The 13447-nt window shown below is 33.0% G+C and overlaps 1 protein-coding gene across 5 annotated transcripts; it reads right to left on the bottom strand.

The window, feature by feature from the left end:
- Positions 1-3637: 3637 nt before the first annotated feature.
- Positions 3638-13062, bottom strand: LOC121734599 (histone acetyltransferase Tip60). Of its 5 annotated transcripts, none has more exons than XM_042125180.1 (14): positions 12970-13062; positions 12770-12896; positions 12276-12428; positions 11723-11854; positions 10220-10374; positions 9247-9510; positions 9021-9104; positions 8750-8951; positions 8068-8190; positions 6689-6851; positions 5696-5804; positions 5203-5306; positions 4426-4476; positions 3638-3756 (listed from the first exon to the last, which is right to left on the bottom strand). In XM_042125180.1, the coding sequence occupies exons 1-13, from the start codon at positions 13012-13014 to the stop codon at positions 4470-4472; spliced, it is 1668 nt and encodes a 555-aa protein (XP_041981114.1). In that variant the 5' UTR covers positions 13015-13062; the 3' UTR covers positions 3638-3756; positions 4426-4469. The 5 variants fall into 5 exon arrangements, with proteins under 5 accessions (XP_041981114.1, XP_041981116.1, XP_041981117.1 ...); XM_042125182.1 differs by having other exon boundaries at positions 12300-12428; XM_042125181.1 differs by having other exon boundaries at positions 3647-3756; positions 4438-4476.
- Positions 13063-13447: the final 385 nt, after the last annotated feature.

The following is a 13447-nucleotide window of genomic DNA, read 5'->3' as shown; positions in this document are numbered from 1 at the left end:
ATCTGATACAACGTAAGCTTGGTGCTACAGCAAGTGATTTTACAACAAAACTTTATGGCCACGAGGTACAAAATTGCATACAAATTTTGTGGCAAACTATGTGGTTTAGACCATAGAAAGACTAGACAATAGGGTTTTTTTAATTATATACAGATACCAATATTAGAACCACACAAAAAAAATCATCTATAAAACCATAAGATTTTTCATCTTTTGGTAGTTAAGCTATCAAGAGCAGTTTTTCATAGACTATTAGTTTGTTGACAAAATTGGCCTATACAATCAGATCTTGTCGCTGTTATAATTTTTCATCACACATATCTTCCACAAAATATGTACCACCTGTTATGATTTTCAATTAAATTATATAAATATCCAGAAATAAAATATGATACAAATAATTTTGAGTAGTCATAATATGAGTAGGTATAGATATAAAACGCTTAAACATTATTAATAAGCTTGTAAGACTATTAAGTGCTTCGATAATTATAAGGATAAAGCACCAAAAATGTGCCTGTACAAAAATATGTATACTTAAGTACATTTGTATAAAATGTTGATATTGAAATATTGAAAATGTATAAGCGACTACATGATAACTGGAGTTGTACTATTATGCAGTTAGGTGTTTATGCCCTGTATGGACATACCACCTTTAGCGGCTATACAGGGTTATTTTCTATCTCTTTTTCTCACAATGATCTATAATGTGAGGGAAAGAGATGGATAATATGAAAGCTACCCTGTGGGCTGTGGCTAAGACACAGCGCGTGCTATGGTGTGTATTTTCAATATTTCATAGATTATATGGCATTCTAAAATATAGTGCCTTCAACCAGTGAAACTAGTCGCGAGGCTGCCTGCAAACGGCAAAGCCAGTGAAAGCATTTATTTTTATAAACTTGTTGTGATAAACATAGCGTATGTCATATAACAGTTGTTGATTTTTTATGCATAAGGCCACAAATACTTTACAATAACAAAGTAAAATGAAATGTGTACCTGTGTACCTAACCAATTGATTTGGGCATATAAAGATAAGATTCAAAGTTCAGAAATTGAAGATTTTCATAGTGATCAATAAAATAAAATATAATCAATCAATAACTTGGCAAGTCATATAGTATTTACAATATAAATTGTGCTTTTTAATTAATGTTCAAATCTATTATAATTCAAAGCCGACAGTGTAAGCTGTAAAATAAAATATTATTCATATTATAAATACATATAATAATAACATAAGGTTTACTTACAATGAAAAATAGGTGCTGAAGACAAAACTATGAATTTTTGGTAGAACATTTTTTAGTTTTGTAGATTGTTTTTTGTTAATGTAAACTACCACACGATCGTCTTAGTTTTAAGATCATCAGATGCTGGTATAAAACATCTTCCATTTTATTTTTTAAAGATCAACACTGTGTATATGTCGCAGTCATCTGGTTTAATCTGCGATTCGACTGAATGACTAGCGCATTCTTTTAATGACACCATTCGATTGAATGACTAAAAAATAACTAGTCAAAACGTTGTTGTGACGTTTAACGAATTGACTAAAAGTCATATTATGGTAAAGTCGTTAAACGGGATGTTATGTTTTTTTAAGTAGCCGTTGGCAGCGTATTAATAAGTAATTCCACGCTGACATAATATTTTATTACAAATAATGGACTTTAAAGTAAATTTAATCGAAAAAATATCAAAACAGTGCTATCAGCTGTGCGAACTGTTTGACGCCATATTTGTTTTGGTGACTACTAGCGCCGCAGTGGGAAAAAAATGAAATACATTAATTACCTTACTGATTTCATGTCATTCAATTAATGCACTAGTCATTCAATCGAATTGCAGATTGAACCGCGACATAATATCATACAGATGGTATAGTAAGTAAGTAAGTGAAGCTGTTCTTCTTACTAAAGTATCAGATATTGGCAAAACGTTGTATAACTGTGACGGCTATATACGCATTGTGGTTCATTAATTATTATTAATGGGGTTAAAATATTTGCGATACTTTTTAGGTTTCTTTTCTGTATTTTGTCATTATTTATACACCATATTATCCACAACTACCATAATATCCACACTGTCCATCTTTATACTTGACACTGAAATATAATTTTACCGTTAAAAGATATTCTAAAACATTACTATAAGTATTATATTATACCTAAATGTAAGCATATTTTATATTTGTAGTTTTGCTTCATCTTTTTGCTTACCTTTATATGATAAGATATTAACATATTATTGTAAAAATTATGTATACTTAAATTTTTTATACTATCAGGGAATTTAATGTTCATATTATAATATTATAAGCAAGACTTATTGCGTGAGCTCGGATATGTACAAATAGTTCAAGTTAGGGCTAAATCAACAAATATTTTACCTGGTAAAACGGTAATGCCATTTTGTTATGCCAAGCAAATAATGCACCATGGAGCCAAGCGAACAAAATACGGCTATGTAGTATTTTGTTGTAGCGTTAACTTGCTCTATTTGGACTTACCCTGTATCTGACTTTATCCTGATTATATCTACTTATAGCAAACTGCCATGTCATTGATGATCATTTTTTTAATATTTTATACCTCAAACAAATGTATAAATTATAAGAACACGTCATCGGCTAATATTGATTCCCTGATAACACATTATAAGGGTCTTCATATTTCTTTGTAATATTTCTTAATATTTGCCAATTTACTAATTTTGTAAATACAATTCCCAAGAATTTGAAAGTTGCAGTTACTTTATTGCGTAAACCAAATTAAAAATATCAGTATTTTGAAAGTTACCCCTTTATAATTAAAAGAAAATATTTATGTTGTTATTCTACACTTTGATGTCACTTACACATACCGTTTTTTATCAAACTAAGTGATTTCTCAAAAACCTAAAATATCAAGAAATGTATACCATTCCAAAATAGGTTGATCGGTTACCCATAAGATATAAGACTTTGTATTATACAAAAATCGAATCAGATTAAATATACAATTATTTTTGTATTTATGTTTTAAGTGACTTAAAATATTGTATATTATGTACACTTCATCACATGTATCGTTTTGGAATTATAACTTATAATAAGCCTTACTCATTGTACTAATTCCAAAAAAAAAATGTTTTATAAATAACCAAGTTATTTGTATAAATTTTATGAAGTAAGATTTTATAAATGTTAAACATCACTTGTACCTGCTTGTCGAAAATATTTTGTCGATCGAAGCAAAATTACTGTGCTTATCTACTGAAAAATAAATCATATACTTATTGCATATATTTGTTTTGTTTTATTTTCATTCTAAGCTAATCTATGCTTAGGGCTTCTTCCATTAAATGGATTTTATAAGGCATACCCATCGGCAACGCCGTATTTTTTCAGTATAAAAAGTAATCTGATACGAGAATCTAAACTACTACCATTCTAAATTTGATCAAACAAGCACACACGATAACTTTTGTCTTTATAATCTGAGTGGTTATCTTAACAGTTTAATAGTAGCTTGAGATAAAAAATTCTTATGAAAAAAATCATGCAACATAACCTCTGCTAAGGAGTCATCGAGTTTTTAAAGAAGACAAGCCAATACATACAATAATTATTTATTTAATATCACAAATAAAGTATATTTACAAGTATTACAATAATAATACTAAGTAGAGTAGAGTTTTATAATTAATTGACTAATTAATTCTATCCAGATGACCCGATTCAAGTCCCATAAAGGACAAAATTACCTGAAATATATTAAATACTTTAGTTATTAGAAACTTTATACCCTTCTTAAATAAAATCCCAAGTTAATAATGATGTGTAATTAAAATAAGTCTTTTAAAATGCAACCCACTTTAAGTTGAAATATTCAAATAATATCTGTAAAAGTGACACTTCAGTAGTATAATTATAGTTTTGACTTAAAAAGTGTCACTTTTCAAGAGCCTGATTCTCAACGCGAAATTAGTGTCGTATTCGACAGTTTCTCTACGCGTTAACTAAAATACCAAGGTAATTTTCCCAATCCAAGTCAGAAAATCACCTTGTAGTTCTATAAAATGGATTGCATTTATTGATAAAAGCATGCAACATGAGAAAATGATAATGGCATAATGATGGATTAGTCAGATGATAGAAATAAGAATGAAACATAAACCGCATTTGCAAGATGAAACATGAGAATTGAGAATTAACGAAAAAAATGCTATACTTAGCAGGAATATAAATTACATATTATGGTAATGTTTTTCCTGTTATTTTCTTTTTAAGATACTTTCTCGTTAGCAAAATAGGTTAGTACAATCACTGTTGAGCAAAATTTGTGTTACATAAATATGCTCCAAAGCAGTTAAGTGCTGAATGAAATAAAGATATATTAGTATTGTTAGTATATAAATATTTAAAGTAGTTACAATTTATCATACGTGTAGCCCGAGCTAGCTCGTGTCTCGTGACTTCAAATGCTGGTGACAAAAAGAAAAAAATATATTCGCTACTGGCATAAAGGAGAGACTAAGATGTGGAATTATTCAGAGCACTGAAAATTAAACTCTGGGCTGATACAATAGAATCAATAATAATAATAACAATAATATCGATTTTAAGCTTTATTAAATTTGAACTGAGTTATGTTTTCAATGCTCCGAATTTTCTCCAGCATTTTGGTTATAAGATCCAGCCATAGATCTGAAATTTCTAGAATCTAGATGATTCCTAGCTTCATAACTATTTCTTACAATAATTTTGAGTTTTGAGAAAAGGAAGAATAATATTGACAATAAAATACGAGTTTGAAGACTGAAACAGAAAAACTGACAAATAGCAGAACCTTCGTAGCAAACTTTTCTAGAACATTTCTAAAACACAATTAAAATTATCAAAGATATCGAGACTGTGGCAAGATTTCATTTTACGTTAGAAAGTAATTTAGTGCGTGGCCTAAATTTTAGCTTGATGTTTATCACTAGTAACACACTAGTGTCATTTTGAATGCCAGCTGTTTTTCTCACGTTCCTAGATAGGGCGTCCCTAAGCATTGAAACAATTTTGTAGGTGTGTCGCATGTTTGATAATTTTTTACATTACACGCGTCATAATATTATTATAACGAGAATAGACAACAGTCTCCATATCTATGACTTTCACAGTGAAATGCTAGCACCATCTATCGATAATTTAGAGTTACTCACCACTTCGCCCGTTTCGACCAATCCTTCGGCGTCCAGTGCAGACATTTTGGGTCTATTCTCAGTAACTTTTTCTCCATAGCCTTTTCGTGTTGTTGAATTGTTTCCTGGAATTATTATTTGTTTTTTCTCTGGTGTTATTTTGCTATTGATTTATATGAGGTTCAATTATTTTATGTGCAACGCCTTTACGAACTGAATAAACTAGATTATTGCAGTAAGCAGTTATAATAATAATAATATCTATGGACGCTTCACACCACGTCAGTCTGGCACCGAGGTAAGTACCTGAAGGACTTGTGTTACGGGTACCAGACAATGGAAATATATTTAATACTTTTATACTATACATATATTTAAGATTAGTTAAATACGTTATAACAACAGAAAAATATATTCCGCAATTTAAGGCACAATAACATTATCACAGGTCATGGATCTCATACGACTTATTTCTAGTCAAATTTTTTTCACAGTTGTAATGGATGAGGCTTACCTGATTAACGGACACGATGTACTGTCCCTTGTAATAGTTGATGAGGTTGAGGTTCTGTAGCGTGCTGATCACATCTTCCTTCTTTATACTCGTCAACTCACAGATTTCGCTGGAAATTATAATTTAGTGCATTATGGTTCGATTTTTAATTATTGTATTGAAATACTATTATATGTTTAATAATTAAATAACATATTAAATGATAGTACTGTGTTTATAAGTTAATAAATACTACTTTTAAAAACAATATTAGGGGTTGTTTCACGACTTCCTGATAAGTGCCGGATATTCACATCTGATCTGACAAAATATAGAGTATGGAGTATCTGTCAGATAAGGTCTGGGTAGCCTATCCGGCACTTATCAGGAAGTGCTGAAACAGCCCCTTATATATTATCAGCATGCAAAAAAAGTGTAAATATTATTTTAAGATACTTTTGGGTTAGACACTGATACATCTACTGTCTCTAGCAAAGATATCGCATTTATAGCGCTGTACAACCACTTTTTTCTGTGTAAATGGCAAATGAATTGTAAAATACAATAATAACGAGAATATAGATAAATGAGCTATTGGATAGCTTGGTTAGTTCAACACTGTGATATTGACTCAATTTGCTATGGACAACTTGCACCAGTTTGGTGTATTTTAAAAAGATAAAACCGACTTCAAGATTGTACTTAATTCAGAATTAAAATTCCTCATCTCAAACACTACGGAACTTGAACAATACCCAGTACAACAAAAAAAGAATCACTCAAATCGAACTTGTAGTTCCGGAGATATGCGAACACAAACATAAAAACATACATACACTTGAAATAATATGGCACATTTTGTTCAGATGCTGATATAGACTATACGACTATACGAAAACTGGGCAGTTTTGGAAATATTACATACATACGGGTCGAATTTATGACCTAATTTTTTTGAAGTCAGTTAAAAAAATGTAAGACTAATCCCCACGCAGACTTTCACGGTATACTCACTTGATAGTAATAACGGGTTTCTCATTATCCCCCACGGGTTTTATAGTGAGCAGTATATCCAGTATGGTCTGCGCCCAGTAGCTGCGATATGACAGCAGACCGAGATCAGACAGCGGCTTCTCCGGTGAACCTGTCTTACCCTCGAACTTGGATAGCTCGTAACCTGGGAACACCGAAATGGCCAAGTATAAATAAGTAACAAACACTTTATTGTTACTTATTTACGGTGAAATGTATTTTTGTTATATTCCCAAGAAGTGTTTTTTGGTGATTTCGAATTATTTCCATGTTTAAACTAACTTACAATTTAATATAATACGTGGGAGAGCCATGTTTCGGCAACGAATGGGCCGGCTCGACCGGAGAAATACCACGTTCTCACAGAAAACCGGCGTGAAACAGCGCTCGCGCTGTGTTTCGCCGAGTGAGTGACTTTACCGGAGGCCCAATCCCCTACGGCCTACCCTATTCCCTTCCCATCCCTACCCTCCCCTATTACCCTATTCTCTCTTAAAATTCCCGCAACGCACCTGCAGCTCTTCTGATGCTGCAAGTGCCATGGGCGACGGAAGTTGCTTTCCATCAGGTAAAAAAACTTAAAAAAAAGGTGCTCCCTCACCGGAAGCATTCCATAGCAAGTTGACTTCACTGTCACGTAGCATTGGTTCAAGATATTTTTTATTTTATAGCTCCCACGCCGGTTTCGGTGAAGGTGGCCGGTTTCATTGAAACCAGGCCAGCTACGCAGAAGTAATTTTATATTGCCCAAGTGTGTGCGCAGTACACAAGAGCACTCTCTATTCCTTTACTCTCATAACCCAGTGGACGGAAGACCGACACGACTGGCGAGCGAGAGTCAGGCGCAGGACCGATTTTTTACATGCCCATCCGACGCATGGATCATCTTACTTGTCAGACAATCAGGCGATCAGCCTGCATTGTCCTAACCAAACTTGGAAATAACAAGTTTCCAACGCGGGAATCGAACCACGCCCTCCCGAGTCAAGAGCCGCGCTCTATACGTATACCACTAGACCACGGAGGCGTTATCAAGATATTACACAATACACTTTGTATCATTACAAGATTCTCCTCCTTCACTGATGTAATGCTCGACTCTGTAACGTTCAATTACAAGTGAATGCTCCCGGTGAGTGAGCACCTTTTGATGAATAAAACTATTCAAACTGCAGTAGCGGAAATAAAGTAAAAGGCGTACAGACGGTGCGTGAATTTTTAAAGATAAAATTCAATACATTCTGTTTTTTAATTGCGCCGCCGTGACGAGAAAAACGTGCCGCGATACGGCACATTATAAGACACCATTGTTTATATTTTTAAATGATTTTCACATGATAAAAAGTTAGTTTTAAACTTACTGAATTCTATAAGTAACGTTCCATATCCTTTTCTTTGGTAGGGCGGCAGGGTGAGAATACACGCTACATTGTAGTCTTCTGTACTCTCTTTCTCTTTCGAAAAGTATCCCACTATGTGAAAACCTGAAATGAAACAACATGCATCAAATTAAATAAAACCGGCAAAGTGCGAGAAGAACTCTCGTACAAAAGCTATGTCCACACTATGCAATTTCATCTTCAATTTTCGTCATCATCTTTTTATTCAAGTTTCGTTTGGCATATTCAATAATTGAATGCGTCAAAATCCACCCGCGTTGGAAAGAAAAGTGTCATAGCGTCGCGGGCACGCCTCACGTGTGATGTTGATAGCGCTGTAACACTGTAACGCATTGATGAACAAAAAAAAGGCACAGTGTGGACAAAGCTATTGGGTTCCAAACCATTTACACGCCCCCTTTAGGTTTTAAGTATAGATAATGTTTTATTAAAGTGAAAATACAACTGAGTATTTCCTAATACTTCAAGGTGTCTCCTTTGTAAAAAAATTATGTGATATTTCTACTCTGGGTACGGAATACCCTACAAATTATTAGGCAGAGTTTTGTGAGAAAAACAGGTTAAAACAATATATTATTAAATTGTATATAAGCTGTAATATAATGTAATCTAGATTTCAGTAAGTGATAACTGATTCCCTTACCTCTAGAGTCAAACTCGGTCATGACATAAAATAGAAACGGATCGGTATCGTAATACAGAGTTTTGTGGTCAAGGAATAATTTGGCGAGTAGACACAAATTCTGAGCGTAGCATTTGTTCTTTCTACCGTCTATCTCGAAGAATGATATACTTCCTTTCCTGTATATTTCATTGCCTGGAGGATGTTTTAGTTTACATTTAATCTGAAAGTAGAATTAAATTTAAATTAACATTTAATCAAACCCCATAATTAAATAAAAAGGAATACTCACAAGGTGTCTCTCTAAGCACTTTTTACTTTTCCTGTACTTTAAACAGAACTCGCAAATGTATATGCAGGGGAGGTTCACCATTTCCTGCAACAAAAAAATAATATTTATTTTATTATTCGTCATTTTAAAAATATTAATCAATGGGTGTCGAAAGTGTTGCGAACTTATTATATATCGCGAAACCTCAACTTGCTTTTCATTATTTTTTTAAATAGTCCTTACTCACCTGAGGATACGGCGCAAAGTACCACGGCCTGATTCTATGTCGGCCGAGCTCAATCATCTCTATATTCTTCATCCGTGTCACCACATCATCGTGACCGTGAGCAACCAGCGAGCCGGATTGTCGGGGGCGGGTTGTGGGCGTGGCCGTTCCGCTTACCGCCCCGCTCGCCGCTCCGCTTACGTTTAGCAGTCCACTTAGCGTGCTAGCGGGCGTCAGGGATACGTCTTTATCGTCGATTATGTCGGGGATGTCCGAGAGAGGAGTCTGTAAAATATAGTTGAGAGATGATGCGAAAGTTAAATCAAAAGAATTTATGATATCTATGGACGCTGCACACCTCGTCAGTCTGGTCCTGTGGTAAGTACCTAAAGTACATGTGTTACGGGTACCAGACAACGGAAATATATTTAATACTTTAATACTATACAATATAATATATAATATAATATAATATATAATATAATATAATATATAATATATTATATTTTAGATTTTTATTATATGATACACATATTTAATACACATCCATGACCCAAGAACTTTGGAAACTTTTAGTTACATCCGCGGGATTCGAACCCGCGACCCCCGGCTAGAGCTACCAACAGCCCACCAACTACTGAGCCACAGAGGTTGTCAATTGATTTACACTTTACAGGACGATGATAGTAACATAATTGTTATATGCAGTCAGCATATAACAACTTACATGAATTGAAATATCTGGGCACAACCTGATCAAAATATTATATTGTAGGTCTGCCATCAGCTACTTATGAAACAGTTTCTCCGATGATAGAGCAAATTAAGTCATACTTTTAATAGGTAGTGCTGAGACAAGATAAAATATATAAATTAACAAAGTGGTGTGTAACTAGAATGTACCTTATAAAACACCAGTGTCGGAGGCATTTTTCAGGGGCTATTTTCCAAAATAAAAACCTATAATTTTCACAAAATAAAGCATCATAATTACCTCAATATCCAGAGAATTTGCTTTTCGTTTCCTGCTGATTTTTTTCTGCAGCGCTGCTGCGAGTACAGCACCTCCATTGACAAGGGATGAGGACTCACTGATGAGGGTTGGGCTGGCCGGACGAGACACGAGCTGACGAGGCTCACCGGGAGTACCTATATCATAGTACGGATATACAGTAGCCTGAAATGTATTTTTTAAGAAAAAAAAAGAATTACAGCGACACGATTTTAAGTAAATTATATTTTTTTTTTATGCAGGTTCTCTATAGTTAGTTAAAAAGATGTTACAATTTTTTGGAAAAATATAACACAGCAATGTTTTATGCCATTTCCTGTAAATAAATACTATCTTTTGGCCAGATGACCTTTTCCTGACAAAAATATTTCTTTTAAGGTAATTCATCTTCAAATTTTACCTAGCACAAGAAATTAAAAAAGTATAGCAGTCTTAAAATTAGCAAATTATCTTAGGACTTTCATGCAAAGAGTAGCTAGATAGGTGAATTTTTAGTATTATTATGAGGATTTAAGTTGTAAAAACAAGTGGGATTATTAGAAAGCTGCTTAATGGAAAATAGCATTTCATCCTCGTGGGTCTAAAATTGAGTGACAGTTTGAAAGTGACAGTGCAAAAGGTACAGTGAAGTCAAAAAGAGAGAAGTTTTTAAGAAGGCCTAAAGCTATTTGTCTTTTTCATCATTAAAAAAACCTTGCTTTAAAAAAATCTATTGTCTGTGAAACAAGATAGAGTCAATTACATGTGCGAGAGAAAAAAAAACAAAAATCATTAGACCTTTCCTAAATTTGTTTCAGGCTGAATGCTATCTTCACAAGCCTTGCTAGTTAAATTACTGTTTAGGTTTAGTGTTTCATATCCAGTGCTATTCTTACAAGTCATGCTTAAGGAAATTTCACAAATATTGTGCAGTTGCATAACGTCGTTGAAGTTCTAACACCACATAAGTAAAAAATAGCGGCTTTTCAGGAGAGAGAAAAAAGTGATTGAATTTTGTATAGACATCATACTATAATGCAGATTTTAGTGGCCCGATGTGTTCCTAATTGGCAAAAAAGATACATCTTCCGATTTTCTAGCGAATTGCATTAAAACATCCAAATAGGCAAAAAGTGACTTACATGGTGTTAGAATTTCAATGACGATAAGGCACTAATGTCTTTACATTGGTGCTTTTGCACAAACAAAACTATGTAGGGTAAATGACTAGTACATTGGACAGTACTAATCATTGGACAGAGCATAAAAACACAATATTTATTAAGGTTGCTTTGAAAACTGCCTGTTTTTAAAGTAATAGAATGCTTGATTTTTAAGAAAAACTGGTAGTTTTTAAAGCAACCTTATTATATGTAGTGTTTTTGTGCTCATGTCATGTTCACCCTATATTAATTATTATCAAGTCAAATATTGAAAACTCTATTATAAAAACATAATATAATTTGACTTTCATAAAATAATATAATTATAACAATAATGACATACCAGTGGGATATTTTTGTGCAGACCCATTGAGTGCAACATTACTGATTTTTTCTGCTAATTTTTGTTGAATTTGTTTTTCACTTATTTCTCTAGTGCTATGAGTCTTTTGGTTTTCATTGCAGACATTATCATCTGCAGACAAAGCATTTTAAAATTAAATATTTTTATCTAAATAATAAAAAAATAACAAAAGGAACTAATTACTAATTAGCAATTTAATTTTTAAATATAAAATGATACCACTAAAATAATTTTTAAGGCATACACATATATTCACATTGAAATTAAAAACAAAAAGGCTTAACCCATTAAAGTTAAAGAAATAATTTTAGTTTAAATGTTAATAATATTTAGAATGTGCTATTCTACAAAGAAATGTCTAAACACATGCTAATTAAAATTAAATCTACACAGAAAAACCAAACAGAAGCCTTTATCTACTACAATGCAATTTAAATTTCTTTGTACTGTAATAAAATGCAAAATAAAATTGCCTATTAATGTTGAATGAATAAAAACTAAATTAAATAAAAGAAAACAAAAACACACATACTAAGAAAATTAGGCATAATGCCACCTCCTGATCCTATGTGAGTTTTCTTCGGAGTTGTGGTGCCACCAGTTGGAGCACCATCCCTCCTCGGAAACTGAACTTTCCGAGTGTCCAACCATGATTCTTCCACCCACTCATCCAAACGCTTGTTAACTGAAATTTACAGAATTTATGAATAAGGACTAAATAAAATATATTTTAAGCCTTTTGTGTTCATATAGAACATAGTAAAGCACAACACAAAGCTCATATTATCATACATCATGTAAGGATTTAGTTATTATAAGGTATAGTTAATAGCACAGCTAATACACATAGCAACAACACTAACAATTTGAAAGACATTTTGCTTGTTTATTTAGTACACATTGAATCAAAATATAAGTTTATTGGTTTGTATAATATAAGAACGTACAAAATTAACATTAAACAAGGTAGGTATACAACAAACTAAATATTTATCAAATCAAGTACACTATGATATAGAAACTTACAGTCAACGTAATGCACATAATATCCTCTGTGTCCACGGGATTCTTTTATGCTAATAATTTCAGCTAAAGGCCAATCATCACCTCCTTGCATTCGCACTGGCAAACGACATCCTTCTACCAATGACGCCTGAAGAATTGAAACAAAATATTTAACAATGTTCGTCTATAATAAAACTTAAATTAATTTGCAAATTATTTACAGTTGAATCGCAAAATGTAGAAATATCATCCTCGTTTTCGTTCATATTTATAAAATTTCACAATAAACCAAAATACGCAGGAAATGTTTGGGATTTTTGTCCTTCTTCTTCTTTAATTATGGCGGCCTCAGTGAGTTGCCAATGTCAGAGTGGTTTGTCTTCTTGACATTGACATTTGCCTCATTAGTCATTTGCATGAAGGACGAAGGTATTAAGAGGCTCATTCATTTTCCTACATTGCAGTCCGCCGTGCAGTTCGCCGGCTAATGCAGGATAGTGAATAGTGTTGCAGGTCTGCAATTCACCATTCACTATCCTGCATTAGCCGGCGGAATGCAATGCAGGATAATGAATGGGCCTCTTAACACTATATCCTTAATCTATGGTCATGTGACTTTTTTTTTTGGGAGTGCACGATCATGGTGCGATCCACGGAGCTAAAACCAATTATACTTATACAGATATGTTACATCCATAC

The sequence above is a fragment of the Aricia agestis genome, chromosome 16 (assembly GCF_905147365.1).
Source record: "Aricia agestis chromosome 16, ilAriAges1.1, whole genome shotgun sequence".
In the NCBI taxonomy this organism is placed as follows: Eukaryota; Metazoa; Arthropoda; class Insecta; order Lepidoptera; family Lycaenidae; genus Aricia; species Aricia agestis.
The sequence above is the reverse complement of the archived record's forward strand: the minus strand, read 5'-3'. Positions and strand labels throughout refer to the sequence as shown.